The sequence below is a fragment of the Pipra filicauda genome, unplaced genomic scaffold (assembly GCF_003945595.2).
Source record: "Pipra filicauda isolate LSUMZ 115617 unplaced genomic scaffold, ASM394559v2 scaffold31_size4109673_pilon, whole genome shotgun sequence".
Lineage (NCBI taxonomy): Eukaryota > Metazoa > Chordata > Aves > Passeriformes > Pipridae > Pipra > Pipra filicauda.
Window position 1 is genome coordinate 1722237 of NW_024104443.1, and position 16651 is coordinate 1738887.

Sequence of the window (16651 nt, forward strand, 5' to 3'; positions counted from 1 at the left end):
ATCTATGGACAATTTGAACTTCTGATCAATCAGTTCAGACATGTTACTTCAATTTTGGCACAGTTTGTCAGCTCAGACAAAACTTCTTGCCATAACGGCTAAACTGTTTTTAGGGTCAATTACGATCAAGAAACAGAACCAGCTACACCATTTTTTTTTGCGCACCGAGCAACACCTGAGACAATGAGCCCTAGGAGACTACTTTTTTTTTTCTGTGGAAAGGCCATGATATTTCAAAAAGAGCGAAAGGCCTGTGCACTTTAGCATTTGTTCAGATAAAGATTCTACCATGTTGCAGTGAACACCAGAGCCAGCACAGGACCCACTATTTGAGAGCCTTTCAAAAGGCCAGGGGCATTTGCATGAGTAATGTCAAATCACCGCAAAAGGCAGCAGGCCAAATGGGTATAACAGATTTTGGCTCAGCCTGGCTCCAGCCAGAGGGCAGCTAACCCCAACAGTTATCTGGATGCTGTATCTTCCTCTCTCCCATTCCTCCCCACTCAAAACTGGCCTGAATAAAACTTCACACCCCAGGGGAACAAATTTTTTTCTTGCATTCTGAATGCTCCTAAAGACCCATTTTCCTGTAATACAACTAGCCCACATCGTGAAGTTATGAGAAGTAGCTCTTGACTTGACTTGTTTTAATGTTCTTATAACTGATTATAAACCATGCAACTGATGTTGCCCAGAACTTCAATGAAGAAACTACAATAAAGAAAAAAATCTATATGGCATGCCCTTAATTCAATAAAGCCTGTCTGTAAAAATGTTGACCATGTAAAATGTAAGAGAAGAATCTTTGCTAAACAAGTCTTACAGTGGTGCATTTAAACAACCATTCTTTCTCCTAGCTGATGGAAGAGCAAGTGAAATCATCACTTGCTAGACTGCAGGTAACGAAAGTAATAAAAAATAAACAAACAAAATCAAAAACAATGAGGACAAATTATACACAATCATCAGAGTTACTTTAACCAAATTACGTTAGATGTCTCCAGCAAATTTGAATTAATAGGAAAATACATGTTTTTAAATCATACCTACTCTCTGCAATCACTTATAAAAACATAAAACAGTTTTGCACAGCTGAATATTTCAGTGAACATATTTACAACCTAGACACTTACAGAAATATGTACATATACACACACGTTTGTTCATACACAAAATACTACATTAATTCTACACACGTATGGCTACAATGCCTGCAAACAGGCATTTATAGAAGCTTATGCAAGTGTGTCAAAGACATATATGTAGATGTCTACACTTTTTTACGTAGAACACAGATGATCATCTCTCTAGCCTTGCAGATAAGGTAGAGCAAGATGAAAGCTGAAAACTTGCAAAAACAGGGACATGAAATAATGAGACAGTGAATGAAGAGCTTTTCATTTTGAGAATGCAAAGCAAACACAACTAAGAAACCACACAAAAAAAATAGCAAAATTTAATCAAGCCTTGCATATGGAAATATCAGATTTAAAGACAACACTAATGTATTGGGCCTGGCTGAGATGGAGCTAATTTTCCCCACATCAGCCCTTACAGTGCTGTCCTGTGTATGGGTAGCTAGAAAGGTAATGATAACACAACAGTGTTTGGGCTACTGCTGAGCAGTGCTCCCACAGCATCAAAGGCTGTCCCTCCAATGTTTCCCCTCACCAGCAGGCTGTGGGCGTGCAGGTTCTTGGGAGAGGCCACAGCCAGGACAGCTTACCCAAACTGAGCAAAGATATATTCCATACTATATGATGGCTGCTCAACAATAAAGGCTAGAAGAAAGAGGTGGGGGCCTTTGTTATTTACGACATTTGTCTTCCAGAGCAACCATTACTTGTGCTGAAGCTCTACCTCCAGGAAAGTGGCTGGGTACTGCCTGGTGATGGGAAGCAGAGTAAAAGATTTCGTTCTCCTCTGCTTCTGCACACAGCCTTTGCTTCTGCTTTCTTGAATTGCCTTTATGTTGATTCAAGAGGTTTTTTTCCATCTTCCTCCTCCCATCCTGCTGAGGAGGTGAGGGATAGACCAATTCGGTGGGAACCTGGCGTCCAGCCAAGCTCAATCTGCCACAACTAAGTAAGTATTTCATGGTCTGACAGGTAGCTGTTAAGTACAGCAATCAAGAACAAAAGCTGCATTAGCTGCCACACTGAACAAACTGTCACTGGTGAGTTTTTTGCGGGGCAATCCTTCTTCTCCAGGGAGAGTGAAGATACAGCCAGGGAACTCAAACTACCTGAACCCTAGTCTCAAAATGGAGATTCGAGTCTGATTCAGCTTTGAAGAATTTTACGATTTTTGGTTTTTGATCCGCCTCTTCCAAACATCTTTAGAACATCAGCTGTAAGTGACTTAGGCATCATCTCATGACTTCATCTCAACACAAGTTCCTGATCAATCTGTAACAATATAATTCTATCATGTAGGAATTATTTCAAGGCTCTAATACAACTTCTTCCAGGTATATGAAAATGAAACAAACTACCAGTACAATCTATTCAGTTTTAAACAGGATACTCAAGATGTAAACTGCTTTTAAAAGGCCACAATGGAAACTGTTTTCTGTTATGTATTTTTCACATTAAAGTATGAAAGAGGTATACTCTATCATATAAGATAAAATAAAAAAAAACCACAGAAAATCGGTCTGATGGGAAAAGAAATTAATAGAAATTCTGTGCTTTCAGCTGTACTTTAGTCTGAACTTTTTAAGCATCTGCTTTTCTTGCAAGACAAGATTACATTTTCAATATTAAAATGGTTGATAGGTAAAAAGGAGACAGAATTTTTTACAAAAATTTGTTGTATGTTTAAAATATTAATCAAATCATCTCCCCAAAACATGCATTTTTTTTCTTGAAAATATATTCTACTATACTACTAGCTCTAAATTCCAGCTATAGTTACCTTTTTAGTAAATACTTAAAGATAAATTGTGATTACACAGCTCTATCAGAAAACCTATATTAAAGTTGTTTCTTACAGTTTAGAATAATTCATATAAACCTTTCCAGCATCAGCAAAAATACCTCATCTGCTCTCCTCTGAAAACCTGGAAAAAACTTGCAAAATTACTGGACAGACCATTAATTTCCACCCATCGTCACATTCTCTTCACTTTGGCTTCCCATACCTATTTTAGTGTCACTGCTCTCACTGCTTAGGCATTTTGGAGGGCAAGTCAACCTCCAAACCGCTTGATAAAAGGAATCTTCTTCACCTTGTCTTTCACTTAGTTTCATTCTGGACACCTGACACAGTATTTCATACACAGAAAAGCAGCCAACTGTAGCTGAAGTTTAGATTTGTCAGTGTGCAATGACAATCTGCTCACAATAGCTCCTGCCTCCTCCATGGAGACAGGCAATTAGCCATGAAGAATCATAAAACAGACATTTTTCTCTACCTCAGTGAGGAGTTAAGTTAAAAAACAAAAAAACAAAAAACACTTTAAGTGTGGAAAGAATAGGTTGTCATACATTTCTTCTTCATTCCAAAATATTATACTTTTCCAATAAATTGTTACAATGGAAAAAGTTTATGTGGAAGCAATTAACACACACACACACACACACACACACACACACAAAAGCTGGGTAGTAACAAAAGCAAGTTGCAGCTCTTACCAGTAATTTTCAGTAGAAGAGGGTTCATTACATCCAAAGAGTAACATGTGGTGGACTGTGTCCATGCTGGCATGAGGCTTAAAGTCAACTGAAAAACAGAACGGAAAAAGAAGTAAACTATCCATACTCTCCCATTAAGTCACATATGCAAGAGCATTCTGAGCAATTTTTATTCTGTAATACTAGAAATATGGTATGTCTGTCTTCACTCATTTATGTGCCTACTGCATTTCACTTACAAGCTTTCCTTAAATTTCCACTCAACAGGCCACCTTTCAAGCTAAAATACTGTACCTCACTCAATCATTGAGAAAAAGTAATTCCAAGTTCCCAATCAAAACCCCTGTATTTTCCCCAAAAGTTAATTATGACACTTAGTTAATGTATCAATGTATCCCAAAACGCAAAATTTTACTACCTTTGAAATTTGCACTTGAGATTTATAACTACTCTTCTACTTCTTTTGTACTTCATAAAAAACACAAACAAAAAGTAAGTTACAGTTAAGAGCAACTAAAAACATTATCCATTACTGATACCTTCTTCCAGTATTCTACCTGGTTTACATTTTTCTTGGATCATTTTTGGGACAACAGTTTCAAGAAGAGATTACGATTGATTCTCATTAATATGTCAAACCCTCTGGAATGGAAAACAAGATTTGTTTAAAGTCAACATGATCTCATTGCCCAAATATTTATCATCCTTAGAAACTTAGATGTGAATGTTCACCTCTCAAACGTCTGTTCATTATCCTATGCCACTGCTAAAACACTGTTTTGGATTCTCAAGTGATTGTGATCCTCTTTACCATAGTAAAAAGTTTACCAACATCACACTGTAATAATATCAACCATGAATGTACAGTGATGGCATTTCTAAAAATAAAGCAAGCTACATTCCTTTATTACTACTGAAAAGATGTGTCAGATGCAGGGAATGCAGTCAAATTTTTCTTCTCTCATCTTCACAGAGAGGGACATTGGAGGGTTTTTAACCTTATACTACAGCAGAAATTCCAAAGCCAAGTCACTCTTGTTCTTACATGTGCATAGAAACTGAGGAGTCTTTAAGCATATTTTAAGCTCTTAACATGGGGAGATGGTGAAGCTGCAAACAACAGTTCTGCTCCCAAGATTTGTGGATTTATTTTAACACAGAGCTGAGGCAGGGTTCCAGAAGTGAATGATGACGTGCATTACTGTCCCAGTTTCATGGGGGAGGGGGGAAGTCAATCAAATAGCTTTTAACCGAATTTTTGGAGCTGAGATCTGTTGTGAAAAGTGAAGAAAACCAGCCAGAAGTTAAGGCATGCACATAGAATTCCAGCTTGAAGTCACAAGGCATGAAGCCAGATCGTAAGAAAATGAGCATACTACAGCGGAGGGCTTGGTTTGGAAACTAAGAGATGGATCTATATGCCCTGGGAAGGTACTTGGAGCACCACATATGATTTCAGAAGTGCAGAATTTGCCAGCATGATTAAAGTCTAGAGACTACCTAACATCTTTATTTTCCTACAAGCAAATTCTACTAATTCCATAGCTAAAAACCTAATCTGTGTTACAGAAAAACCTTTTGTTTTGATGTTTTTATCAGTAACAATAAGTAGGAAAATTATGATTTACTCTCGAATGGGAGAGGCAACTTGGCATTTTATGTGGATTTCCTACCTTAGTTTTCAGGTGTTTCAGGTGTTTTAAACTGCTGTTATCAATTTAAGTGAGAGATTAAATTTCTGAAACAGTTTATAAGCAGTTCACACATATCACAGAATCATAGAATCAATCGGGTTGGAAGGGACCTCTGAGATCATCAAGTCCAACCCTTGGTCCACTACCACCGTGGTTACTAGACCAAGGCACTAAGTGAAAATTCATTAATTTTATTGTCAAAATTAATACCTGTACAAAATGTACTGTAAATTATTGTAAGTAACACCTAAAAGGATAGCCTTCAATAAATGTAAAATTGAAGGTTAGGCCTCTTACCTGCTAAGCCACCACCTGTGCTGCTGGTTAATACTACCTCACTGTTTCTTTTTAATTTCTCTGCCACTCTCCCATCACAAGTATTTACCCTAATGACTGCGTCAGGAAGTCTTTTATTCTCTCCACACAGTGCCTGTTACAATTACATTCCAGTACATGGACAGGACCTTTAAGTGCTATTATAAAACTTATTACAAATAGCTTAATAAATGATACTCTTACTAATAGGAAATAATGGACCAGAGTTAATAAAGCAAAATCAGTTTTCTGTGTGAGACACTTGCACATGCTATTTTGCACATGCTATATAGCTGCACATGCTATATAGCTGATATACCTCATCACTGCTTCTGAAGAAAGCATTGAAAAACCTCCCCATCAGCATGTGGGCTTAATAGAGCCTTGGACAGTTGGTTACAGTATTTTTTCTATATAGTTACTTTCTTAGCAGCACACTCAGGCCTATAACCTTCCAAAGAAAGGGTGAAAAAAAAAAAGGTCATTTAAAAAATCCTAAATTGTAAAAGCCATACAAATTAACATGAGATTCAAGCCAAATGCAGTACCTGTCACAGAAGGATAAAATGGCCTGGGCTGGAAGGGACCTTAAAGATCATCTAGTTTCAACCCTCCACCGTCCACTACACCATATTGCTCAGAGCTCCATCTAACCTGGTCTTAAACACTTCCAGGGATGGGGCATCCACAGCCTCTCTGGGCAGCCTCTTCCAGTGCCTCACCACCCTCCCAGTAAGGAATTTCTTCCTAATATAAACCTACTCTCTTTCAGTTTGAAGCCACTCCTCCTTGTGCTCTACTCTTGTAAATAGTTCTTCTCCATCTTTCTTGTGGGCTCCCTTTAGGTACTGGAAGGCTGCAATTAGGTCACCTGAAAGCCCTCTGTTCTCCAGGCTAAACAATCACAATTCTCTCTGATCATCTTGGTGACCCTCCTCTGGACTCGCTCCAACAGGTTCATGTCCTTCCTGTGCTGGGACCATCACTCCCACTACCGTCACTTTTGTCTGATATTAAGGAATATCAGAAAAGCCTTATTTTTCTAGTTGACAGCCTCCACATTTTACAGCAATGAACAGAACATTACTCAATAGTTAAATATTTTTTTATGCGTGGAGGACTTACACAAACGATCACTAAAATAACAGTAGCAGTTTTGGTATACATACTTAATTGAAGTCTGACTTACTTTCTTGACCAAGTACTACCTAGAATTACAAACTCCAGGAAAAACGGGAATGAACAGAACATGACATCAGTTCAATCTTAACAGTGTGTAGTTGTAGGCGAACACCAGGACTATGAGGCTTGGAAAGAGCAGCTTTAGATGCGGGTCCGCTGCAACGGCGACTTCCGGGATCGAGCAAAGCAGAAGAACAATGACTACTTGCGTTATCTATTGTACGGGTTTCCCCCCCGAGCTGTGTATTTTTCCCGACCCGCACGCCCCCCCCACTCAGAGCCACGTTGTCTCCCCTCCCCGATATATGCCATACTAGAGTAACAAAACCACAGCTTCTCAGAGTTGTTCATGGATGAAAAGTAATAAACCATCTAATTATATCAATTTGTGTATCTGAACGTAGAAGGCTCCATTTCATTTCTACAGCACAATCTGACAAGGACTAAGAGCCAGTAAGAAAAAGATATTCACTGGTCACCCACATGAATGAATGTAAGGAGGTGAAGATGACAGTCAGGTTTCCTGGCTGAGTGGCTTTCTGTCAGACTCAATCTTTATGAGTGTCTGCAGAGCACCCTTTATCCATCTCTAAAGCTTAGTAGTGAAAGAGTGATTTTTATTAATGTCTGCACCATTAAAGGCTGAACTGAGTTTCTAGTTTGGCTACTTATTCATAAACATTAATCAAACATGATGCAGAAGAAGAAAATCACAATATATTTTAAAAATATAACTGGAATGATACTTTCTTGAAAAATTACTTATTAATCTCTCTTACTAATATCTTTTACATATTAATCTCACAGCCACTTCATTTCACAGGAGCAAAAGGTATGCTTCTAACATTAACATAAAGGTACATCAACCCACCCCACAAACAAACACTCCCCCTACCCCAGTTTGTCAGCATTTACAGCCCTTTGGGACAGAAAAACAACAACTGGTTCAGACAGAAATCTCAGCCTTGACAGTCTGACCCTCCACTAAAGAATACAATACAGAAAAGGAACAGCATCTGCAAAAATATAGAGATGCATGCCTGAAAAAGACCTCTAGGGCAAAACTTGGTCTACCTTCTCCTTCTAGTTGGTCCTTCATAAGTAAGTTGGATCAGTTCCTTTCTCTGGTAATATCTGAGAACTGACTCTGAACAAGCTGGTAATCTAGTAGAGTATCCCTCCAGTTTTGCAGTTCAAAGTTACACGCACTGTCCCTGTACAAGCACGAATGCCTACTGGTTTTAAATCTCTAGGGGAATGGCAAAGCTGAAGTCTGAATTCAAAGTCCTCAAATATGAATTTAGTAACAATATTGAAAAAAGGTTTCAGAAGAAGTTTTCTACTTATTAACAAATGTAGCGCTGCCCACAAACAGCACTAAAAAATGAAGCTCTCTCTTCCAAGGCCCTTATATTTCACCAATATGCAACAAAAATATTCTGCTGCAGGCTCCATAACAGAACCTCCTCTTCCACAATTTCTTGGAGGAGGGGAAAAAATAAGGGTACAAAAAGGTACAAAAACTAAACAAAAGGAACAAACTAGTGAGTCTTGGTCAAACTGTAAGGACACTTGGTCATAAAAGTGTCCTTTTAAAGTGCAAAAGTGAAAAAAAATACAGAAGACATTTATTTGGCAGCATTATGTGCGAATGAATTGAACTGAAGGCAGAAGATGCAGGCTCTGTCTCAGCTTTACCATCGCACTGTCTCAGAAACCCAGTTTATAGTTTCAGTTATGAATATTCACACATAGTCATATTGAACTCTTTAGAACACATACCGTCTTCTCAATATATCACTAAACAGCAACCCGCAGTCAGAGTTCATATGTTAGTTTTTAGATGTTTTTATCCCAAAACAAACCAGTATGTTTTAAGGAAAGTCAATGACACCAGTTTTTGGCAATGCAATGATTCTACTTAAACCATAAAAATATAGAACTCTATCCCTTTAAAAAGAAGTATTAATTCTCCTTGTGCCAATCTTCTATGCTTAAATAAGTAACACAAAATGCATGCATGCAAGTTGATAGCTTCAGAACACTTAACAGTATGCAGAAGTATTTAAGGAAAAAATTCTAAGCATCTAATTTCTTAGGTGATGGTGCCTATTGTAAAAATCTGACTAATCTTTTTCACGAAGAACATTTTCCAGTGATTTTACTGAAGCATGATGGAACTGATCACATGCTTAAAATTGACCATATGCCTATTCATTTTGGGGGAAGTGACGGAAAAGGAAAAAAAAAACAAGTAATTTTGTTTTAATTCAGCATCCAAACATAAGAGCTTGTAAGGAATACTAACATGAGAATACTAACATTATGTACACACAACAAGCTGGTTTGTTTTGTTTTTTAAAATTTGCTTATCAAGTTCCTCTTACTCTTCAAAGTTCCACTGACAACTAGAATGGTTTCTCTGTCCAGACTTTATTCTGCTTTGTAATGACATGTACTCAAGCACAGTGATCACTGGAAAGGTGGCCAAATTGTATAAAAATCAGATGAAGAACATATAAACATCTAAAACATGTTAGAAGTTTCTAAGTCTTCAGAAAAAACTAAAACAGGTTGCATGGCATGATTCGCATCAAGACTTTGTATAGGTATTACTCAAGCAACTTCTTTCAGTAGGTCCTTTTAAACATACACACCATAGAAAAAAGTTTACACGTCTTCACCATATACAGATACCAAATGACAGAACTAGATGTGCAACAACCCCATAATAAATTGAACCATGAAAACAGCACTAAATAAAAAATGTTTAAGGAAGGGAGTTAGTAGTATGGTCTCCCTGTGAATCAATGAAAACAGAAGAGCCTATTCCACACAGCACAGCAAGGGCAGTTTACCAGAGAATGATCACACACTCCCTTTTATGCATATTTTTCCCTCTGGGGTCACACTCAACAAAAATGTGAGGTCAGATTCTCACCTCTTTACAAAACAGATATTCAGAGAAAACACTCAAGAAAACATACTCAGATTTTTTTAGTTATTGTAATACAACATGAAAACCAAAACATAATTTTCTGTCTCTGAAAGATTTCCACAAGGAAATCCACACGGAAGAGTACTCTCATAATACACTACATCAAAAACTGTATGGGATTTCCACCATACTTTTTTAAGTGCAAATACCCTAAAATGCAACAAAAGTGTAAAGAAGGAAAAAGACTTCTCATTGTTTTTTTTATTCAGTTTATAGTATGTTCTGATAGTGAAACTATCTTCAGCCAAACCAACAGGCCTTCTCTCTACCCAAACAACTGTATGTTCACAAGCAAGGCACAATAAAACCAAAAGGACCTCAACAACTTTCTGAACAGTTGTTGGTGGTTTGCCAATCTATATGATCACAGCATTTGTAAGTTACTACAGCATTTCCCTCTACTTGTCTGCCATCTTACTCATGCCATGACATTTAAAAGAAAAAAAAAAAAAGATGTGAGAGGGTTTGGTTTGGTTTGTTTTTTCCCCTAGATAAGTAAAATCTTCCTGCAGCCAACACTGACTGTAAGTACAAAGGACTTACAGCCTGTACCAGCAGGTAAGTAAACAGCCTGCTCAGCAGAGCAGAATTAAGTATCTGGTCAGAGACAGGAAGCCAATACTTTACAAATGGGACTGTTTGGTACTGACATGCCAGAGGCACCTGCATGAAGCTCCTTAACTACAATTACTCAATGAATCTCTTCAGATACAGTTTGTTATCTTGACTCTAAGTAGCTCTCTCTAGTTTGTTTACACTAGCCATGACAAATGAATTTTGGAAACCCTGACAGCCAAAGATTAAGTCAATATGAGTCAAACGGAAAAGAAAGAATAGTGAGGTTCCTCAAAATAGCTTGCTTAAGTTCTTCCAGTTAGCCAATACTCACCTACATAGGCTTCATCATCCACTGGCAGGCGTACTGACATGCAGAGGTAGGTATCAGACTATTAAAAGACAAAAGAATAGAAATTACCTTTAAATTGGGAATGTTTACAATTAAAAGAATAGAAACAAAGCATCAAAAATTGTCTACACTTTCTGAAGATGAATGTGGGAATACTGAATAAATAAATATATAATAAAAAAGGACCATCTAGAAAAAATATCACCTGCTTTACTGAGATACTTGGCCAAAGACAATGTACGTTATCTGGATTACTACTATAAGAAAAAAATTCATTGCCATAGTTTATTTACATGTAACACAGATTAGGCTATAAAGTCATCAAGGTGGTTTTTAGGTTGATAGCTACACTATTAACTATTTTAACCCCTTTTTTTCAACCTTCAACACTGTCTAGGAAAGGAAATATGTCATCTACTGGAATTTCTCTACACCCATGTGTGGGGTTCATGTTACAAGAAGAGTGCTCAACTCTGGGAGTTGTAGTCTCCCAAGTACCCTAACACACATGTACAGTGGATTACCTTGGGGTGATTGGCTGTAGGTCACGTGTTACAGTTGTATTTAAGCTGGTGTTCTTTGTAACCTTAATTCAGCACCACACAAACTGTGCAGCCGGGTTCGTGCCCATACAAATGCTACACCCATGAACTCAAAATCTGACAGGACTTGCACCTTCACAAGGACATCTACATAGATGAGGATAAAATTCCTGCTATGAGAAACTTCAAACCTAATTTAAAAGAAGACACTGCAAAAAGGTGTAAACAATTAAATGCAGCTGAGGAAAAAGGACAGGTACAATGGTGATAACAATATGTGATTACACAGAGCAGTGATGTGTACAGACAAGAAATCATTTTTCGTGTTTTTGCTAGAAGATGGGAAGGATGAACAGAGGTCAGCTGATAAGACTTATGTGAATGTCCTTGTGTACTCTTGTTATATGAATTTACACAACAAAGATACTAAAGCCTTCTAGAAATATTCCACCTTTTCTATTTAACCGGAGTTCAGAAGTAGATTTTTTTTTAGAACCTTATACCCAAACTCTAAGAGTCTATGGCAGCAGTGCTTCATACTGTAGTAGAAATAAACAATTTCACACAAATGTTCATGTGTCAAAAGAATGCACAACTCAGGGCAGATCTGTAGAGGTAGTGAACTCCTAAGTCACATAAGGGGTTGGTTCCCATTAATGCAACCACGGAGCAGCTGCAGCTATGCAGCTATTGCTGCCTTACCTGCAGTAAGGCAAATCCTGACCCCCCCCAACCCCCTTACTAGTCCAGGAACTGACTGGAAAAAAAATGCAGGGTTTTTGGCAACCTTTCCCCCACCCTTGACAACACGAGATACACAAATTACATTCATGCAATTAAACTACCAATGCAAGGACAAATGTTAAACTTGGCTCTGCCCATTTGCAAATCATTCCACTAAAAATTATACCATTATCACCATTGCAAAGTGAAGTTGATACAAAATAATCTGGGGTTTCTTTCCCTTCCTCCTCCTGCTTGGAAATGCGTACATATTTCGTCCAGGAACCAGTCACATATTTTACAGAGCTTAAGCTGTATGTTAGCTGCACAGCAAGAGATTTCAGCAATTCATACAGTAATCATTGCAAAATGATAATGTTTTGCTCATAATCTAGGTACAACCTAGATTATTGTTACTGGAGGTAACAAAAATTCATCTTAATTTCAGGGAATACATGCAGAAGGTTAGATTCTTAGAATCCAAAATAGTTAATTTTCAGTATCTGCTTTCATCAAGCATTATCTGGGAACCTGGAGTATGAAGGGTCTTGAAAATAAAATTAAATATAATTGCCTACAGTGAAGCTGTGGAATAACTGAACTCAGCAGAAGTACTATTTCAGGAGATGCCTTTCTTTTTTCAGCTTGACGATATTTCTGACTAAACAACCAATGCCTCCAACCTTTTGAGAACAGTTCTGACACCACATAAACCTTCTGATTGTACATATACATTGTATGGTTATAACTTGTAAACAACGAACTGGTTAGTTCCATTATACATCTGTTTGTTAGCTCTGATGCCAGATAGGAAATGAGACTGTCATGTGTGCGTAACACAAAGAGAGAAAGAGGCCAAAAGAATTCAGTTTTGTGAAGTCTCCAGAAAGTACTAATCTATGGCCAAAGAGTGAATTCAGAATTCATTACAATCCAGTTGAAACAAGATTTTCTTTTCACAGAAGATGCATGACAAAAAAGAGATAGCACAGAACATCCTGGTGTTGCTCTAAAAATACTCTTCTGTTTTCTAGAATTTAACTCAGTCACATCTTCTCCAGTAATTTCTACTCTTCCTCTTTTTTGTTTTCTAACTTTTCCTGCCTTTCCTACGTAAATTGTTATACTTGAGAACCAAGGAACTGCAATAATCATGACGTGATACATGTCTAGAACTCCTTACAAGAAAGCCCACAATTAGGGCCAAGAGGTATACCAAGAAGATAGTGACCTAGAAGGAAGTTAATAGAGAATGATTTCCTCTTGTTATAGGTTATAAATCTGAGAGAGGAATTTTTCTTTCCCTGCTTCCCTGTAAGAGAAACAGTTCGAACAGGGAAGGGGGAAGGGAGTTAATTAGCCTTACAAAAGAACTAGCTAGCCAAGCTGCATTCCTCGCTGATGGCTCATCAGAGACTGGGGGGAGAGGGAAGGAGTTTTGGGAGGGGGTGGCTGGCTCTGCTCAGAGGGGAAGGGGGCAGACTGTGGAGTTTGCTCTCGGGGATGGAAACAGGGATCTGCGTGCGGGCATTTGGAGAGAAGGCCTGGAAGTCTTTCTTTCTGGTTTTCCGTTCTGGTGAGGCCGGACCACCGGACTTGGTCGGCTTGCACACTGCCTCGTGACTCCAGCCGGGACCTAATGGGTTTTCATTGGTCTGTGCTTGCTGGGAGAGAAGGGAAGAGCCTTGGAACACCCTCATCTGAGAACAACAAGAACTGCAGGCCCTACATCTTCAGTGATCCAACAGCGTCCCCTGCAGCCTACGATTCATCATCAAGGCTGGGTTTCATGAATGAAGATTTGGGAAGGGCTCTACCCACGTTTGTTGCAAGCGCGCTGGTGGCTGAAAAGGCACAGGCATGTCCGGCTGCAAAAGGCACAACAGAAAGACTCCTTAGGTGGTAAATTCTGCAAGGCACGATTCTTTCTGCGTTGCCTTTTCTCCTCAAGGGTGATCCTGCGTGCTTTCTCAAAGGCATCAGCAGCGTTATAGATGGTGTGTCTCCAGACCTCCCGACTGGAGGCCAGAGTAGACCAGTTATGGTGATCAATATGGCCAAGGCTGAGATGTTGTTTCAGGGAGTCCTTGTATCTTCTCTTTGGGGCTCCTCTCTTGTGGCAGCTGGTGGCAAGTTCACCATAAAGCAGGATCTTAGGGAGGCGGTGGTCCTTCATCCTGGAGATGTGCCCTGCCCAACGCAGCTGTGTTCTCAGCAACATGGCCTCAATACTTGTGACTGTTGCTTGTTCAAGAACAGATGTATTGGTCACATAATCTGACCAGTGGATGTTTAGGATTGAACGGAGGCAGCGTTGATGGAAGCGTTCTAGGAGACGCAGGTGGTGGCGGTAGATGACCCATGATTCAGATCCGTATAAGAAAGTAGACAGCACTATGGCTCTGTAAACACTGATCTTTGTACTTTTCTTCAGGTGTTTGTTTCGCCAAACTCTTTTATGAAGCTTTCCAAAAGCACTATATGCCTTTGCTAACCTGTTGTCTATCTCCCCGTCAATCTTACCATTAGAGGAGATGAGGCTACCTAGGTAATTAAACTGCTCGACTGATTTGAGTTCTGACTGGCCAATGGTGATACGGGGATGATGGAAGACTTCCTGAGGTGCAGGTTGATGGAGAACTTCTGTCTTCTTTAAACTGACTTCCAGCCCAAAGAGCTCAGCAGGGCTGCAAAGCAGGATGTTAAACGCTGCAGGGCTGTTTCTGTGTGGGCAACAAGGGTGGCGTCATCAGCATAAAGCAGCTCCCGGACAAGATGGTTTAAGGTCTTGGTGTGGGCCTTCAGTCGCCTTAGGTTGAATAGGCTTCCATCAGTGCGGTATCGAATGTAGATACTGACCTGATCCTTGAGGTCTGCTGTGGCCCTTTGGAGTATCATGCTGAAAAAGACTGTGAATAGGGTAGGAGCGAGAACGCAGCCTTGTTTCACACCATTCTTAATTAAAAAGGGCTCAGAAAGTGTGTTGCCATATCTGACTTGGCCGTGCTGATCCTCATGGAGTGAGATGATCATTTTGAGGAACTTGGGGGGACAACCTAAACGTTCCAAAATCTGCCACAGACCTCTTCTGCTCACAGTATCAAAAGCCTTGGTGAGGTCTACAAAGGTTACATAAAGACCTTTGTTCTGTTCCCTACACTTCTCTTGCAGTTGTCTGAGAACAAATACCATGTCTGTGGTGCTCCTGTTGGCTCTGAAACCACACTGACTTTCAGGTAGAATTTCTTCAGCTATAGCAGGTATTAGTCTGTTCAAGAGTATTCTCGCCAGGATTTTGCCAGCAATGGAGAGCAGAGTAATACCACAGTAATTTGAACAGTCTGATTTATATCCTTTCTTCTTATACAAAGTGATGATGACTGCATCACAAAGGTCTGATGGTAGTTCGCCTAGTTCCCAACAGTGCACCACAAACTCATGAAATTTGGTATGGAGTGCAAGGCCCCCATGTTTCCAGACTTCAGGTGGAATTCCATCAACCCCAGATGCCTTGCCGATTTTCACCTGCTATATGGCCTTGAGGGTTTCTCCTAAAGTGGGGGCAATATCCAATTCATACTTTACTGGTTGTTGTGTGATGGACTGAATTGCTGAGTCTTGGACTACACTGTCGGTACTGAAAAGGGTCTGAAAGTGTTCAGACCATCAATTCAAAATGGAGGTTTTATCTGTCAGAACCGTTTGACCATCAGCGCTGAGTAGAGGGCTTTGTACCTGGTATGTAGGCCTGTATGCTGTTTTCAGGGCCTCATAGAATCCTTTGTGATCACCTGTATCTGCACATAATTGAGTTTTTTCAGCTAGGTCAATCCACCACTTGTTCTGGATGTCACGGAGTTTCTGTTGGAGCTTGGTGCATGCAAGATGAAAGGTTGTTTTTCTTGTGTGACAGGATGGCAGTGCAAGGTGTGCTTGGTGGGCGGTTCTCTTCTTCCTCAACAAGATTGTTGAGGATTTCTTGATTGTTTTCATCAAACCATTCCTTGTTCTTCTTGAGGGAGAACCCTAAGGATTCTTCAGAGGATTGCAGGATGCTGTTTTTAATATGGTGCCAAGTTGATTCAGGGGAGGAATCTGCAGAATCTGTGGAATGGTTTTCAAGCCTAGTTTGAAGGTTTGCCTGGAATTTGTCTTTCACTGTGGCTGATTGGAGATTGTTAACTTGGAGTCTTCTCCTTGGGATACTGCGCCTTTGGGGTTTGAATGTGAGATTGAAGTTGAGTTTACAGCGCACAAGCCGATGGTCTGTTTGGCATTCTGCACTGGGCATCACGCGGGTGTGGAGGACATCGTGGACATCTCTCCATCGCACCAAGACATAATTGATGAGGTGCTAATGCTTAGATCTGGGGTGCATTCAGGTTGTCTTCAGACTATTTTTCTGCTGGAAGATAGTATTAGTGACGGTGAGTTGTTGCTCCGCACAGAATTCTAGCAGGAGTCGACCATTATCGTTGCAGTTTCCAACACCATGCTTGCCTAATACTCCTTTCCAGGCTTCAAAATTCTTACCTACTCTGGCGTTGAAATCACCAAGGATAATGATCTTACCATCTGCAGGCACGTTTTGGGTAAGGCGGCGCAGGTCAGTGTAAAATTTATCTTTCTCGGCAGGGTCAGCTTGGAGAGTTGGG

The 16651-nt window shown here is 39.6% G+C and overlaps 1 protein-coding gene across 6 annotated transcripts in view; it reads right to left on the reverse strand.

Moving 5' to 3' along the window:
* Positions 1–16651, reverse strand: part of PAM (peptidylglycine alpha-amidating monooxygenase) — a 126438-nt gene that overhangs the window by 56302 nt on the left and 53485 nt on the right. For all 6 annotated transcript variants that reach the window (XM_027731882.2, XM_027731886.2, XM_027731880.2 and 3 more), the window contains exons 4-5: positions 10714–10771; positions 3636–3723 (exon numbers count right to left, since the gene is read on the reverse strand). In XM_027731882.2, the coding sequence (XP_027587683.1) occupies positions 3636–3723; positions 10714–10771 (146 nt within the window). The remainder of the gene's footprint in view (positions 1–3635; positions 3724–10713; positions 10772–16651) is intronic.